The following is a 2,448-nucleotide window of genomic DNA, read 5'->3' as shown; positions in this document are numbered from 1 at the left end:
TGTAAGGTGGAGGGTCAGAGAAAAAGAGGAAGACCCCCAACGAGATGGATTGGCCAAGTAGCAGCATCAATGGACTCAAGTGTGGCAACAGTAGTGAGGTTGGCCCAAGATCAGGCAGTGTTTCGTTCTACTGTGCATAAGGTCGTTATGGGTCGGTACTGACTCAATGGCACCTAACAACACAACAACATGCAGAATTGACTCAATGGTAGTGGGTTTCTTGGATTGGGATCTTTGTTGTAGATAATATGTGTAGGGTCAACCTGTTCTGCCATTTTACCAGAAATCTTTGTTGTTTGATTTCTTAACTGTTGCTTCCATGAGGATAGATTGTGGATCCAACTAATAAGAAAATGTTACAACTTGATTATTTTGTCATTTATCATAGTGTTATTTAATGATTCAGTAGTGAGGATTTTGTTTTGTTTTATGTTGATTTGTATCCAAACTGAAGATTGTATTATTTGAAATTCAACAGTATATCTTTGTCACTCATACTTTGAGTGCCTTCCAACCTGAGAGGCTTGTCTTTTGACACTATATCAGATGATGTTCCAATGCTATTCATAATGGTTTATGTGGCTAATTTTTTTTTCAGAAGTGGTCCACATGTTCCTTCATCTTGCTTCATCTTAGTCTACAAACTCTGCTGAAACCTGTTCATCATGGGTGCTTATGCTGGTATTTGAAATATGGTGGCATAGCTCCCAGCATCATAACAACACACAAGTCAATAATAGGAAGCATTTGTTGAATGAAGTAAACAAAGTTTCAAGGAATTCACAGAAAGATATTTTGTTTTAACAAAATGTTAGGGATTAGGAATAAGGAATGCTAGTCAGTTTCAGCATCAAGAAGATTGACTATTCAGGGTTCCATGAAATTCTCACCTAAAGGTTTTTAGATCTATAGATATTATATGTTGTTGTTGTTAAGGGTCAATGAATGACTTCTGATTCTTATCAACCTGTACAGGGTTTCCAAGGAGCAGCTAGTGGGTTTGAACTGCTGACTTTGTGGTTAGCAGTCCAGTGCTTCTCCTTTAACACCATACCAGGACACTCAATATTATATAGGAATTAATTAATAAACATATTTAAAATATAAAAACAGCACATCAATTACATTTTTGTTCATTGACTTTGGCCACATTTGTATTGTTCTTTTTACTTTTTCATGTTTTATCAGATACATGAAACCAGAAAACCAAACACAGATTTCTCAGTTTATCCTATTGGGGCTTTCAGAAGAGGCAGAGATACAGCCCCTCCTCTTTGGACTGTTCCTCTCCATGTACCTGGTCACCTTCACTGGGAACCTGCTCATCATCCTGGCCATCATCAAGAACTCCCACCTCCACACACCCATGTACTTCTTCCTCTCCAACCTCTCGTTTGCAGACATTTGTTTCACCTCCACCACTGTCCCAAAGATGCTGCTGAACATTCAGATGCAAAATAAAGTGATAACCTATGAAGAATGCATCAGTCAGATTTTTTTTTTCATGATTTTTGGAGGATTAGACCATTTTCTCTTGACAGTGATGGCATACGACCGATTTGTGGCAATCTGTCACCCGTTACACTACACAATTATCATGAATCACAAGTTCTGTTGCCTCCTGCTTCTGGCCTCCTGGTTATTACTTGTTCTGGACTCTCTATTACATGTCTTAATGATTTTACGACTATCTTTTTGTACAGAATTAGAAATCTCCCACTTTTTCTGTGAATTTAATCAAGTAATCCAACTTGCTTGTTCCGACACTTTCCTCAATGCCTTGGTGATGTATTTTGCAACTGGACTTTTGGGTATTATTCCACTTTCTGGGATACTTTTCTCTTACAGTAAGATTGTATCTTCCATTTTGAAAATTTCATCAGCTGATGGCAAGTATAAAGCCTTTTCCACTTGTGGGTCTCACCTCTCAGTTGTTTCCTTGTTCTATGGTACATCTCTTGGAGTTTATCTTAGTTCTGCTGCTACCCCAAACTCCAGGGCCCCTGCAATAGTCTCAGTGATGTACACTGTGGTCACCCCCATGCTAAACCCCTTTATCTACAGTCTTAGAAATAATGACATAAAGCAGGGCCTAAGAACACTTCTCAACTGAGTAAGATTCTCTACATTGCAGAACATTTCCTTTTATTTCTTTAGAGTAGAGAGTTATTTATGAGCAAAATAGCTCAAAAGCATGAAGATTGAAATCATACTTTCATCAGTATGGTGCATATATCTGCATTATTACCAGAATTTAATCTCCTTTAATTTCTATAAGTAATTTATTCTTTTCCATTTCTTTCAAAAAACTTTTTTTTTTAACAAAAGCTACCCTGCAACATGCAATTTCTTCATATTAGCTGCAGATGATTCCCTAAGACAGATCTTCCAAGATCCTCCAGTGCAATCTATGGAGTGCCATCATTGAATTTTCCTATTGGAACAACA

The 2,448-nt window shown here is 37.5% G+C and overlaps 1 protein-coding gene across 1 annotated transcript; it reads left to right on the top strand.

Moving 5' to 3' along the window:
- Positions 1 to 1,192: 1,192 nt before the first annotated feature.
- LOC102825220 (olfactory receptor 7A5-like) lies at positions 1,193 to 2,113 on the top strand. The gene has a single exon (XM_006877492.1). The coding sequence runs from the start codon at positions 1,193 to 1,195 to the stop codon at positions 2,111 to 2,113; it is 921 nt and encodes a 306-aa protein (XP_006877554.1).
- Positions 2,114 to 2,448: the final 335 nt, after the last annotated feature.

The sequence above is a fragment of the Chrysochloris asiatica genome, unplaced genomic scaffold (genome assembly GCF_000296735.1).
Source record: "Chrysochloris asiatica unplaced genomic scaffold, ChrAsi1.0 scaffold00517, whole genome shotgun sequence".
In the NCBI taxonomy this organism is placed as follows: Eukaryota; Metazoa; Chordata; class Mammalia; order Afrosoricida; family Chrysochloridae; genus Chrysochloris; species Chrysochloris asiatica.
The sequence above is the reverse complement of the archived record's forward strand: the minus strand, read 5'-3'. Positions and strand labels throughout refer to the sequence as shown.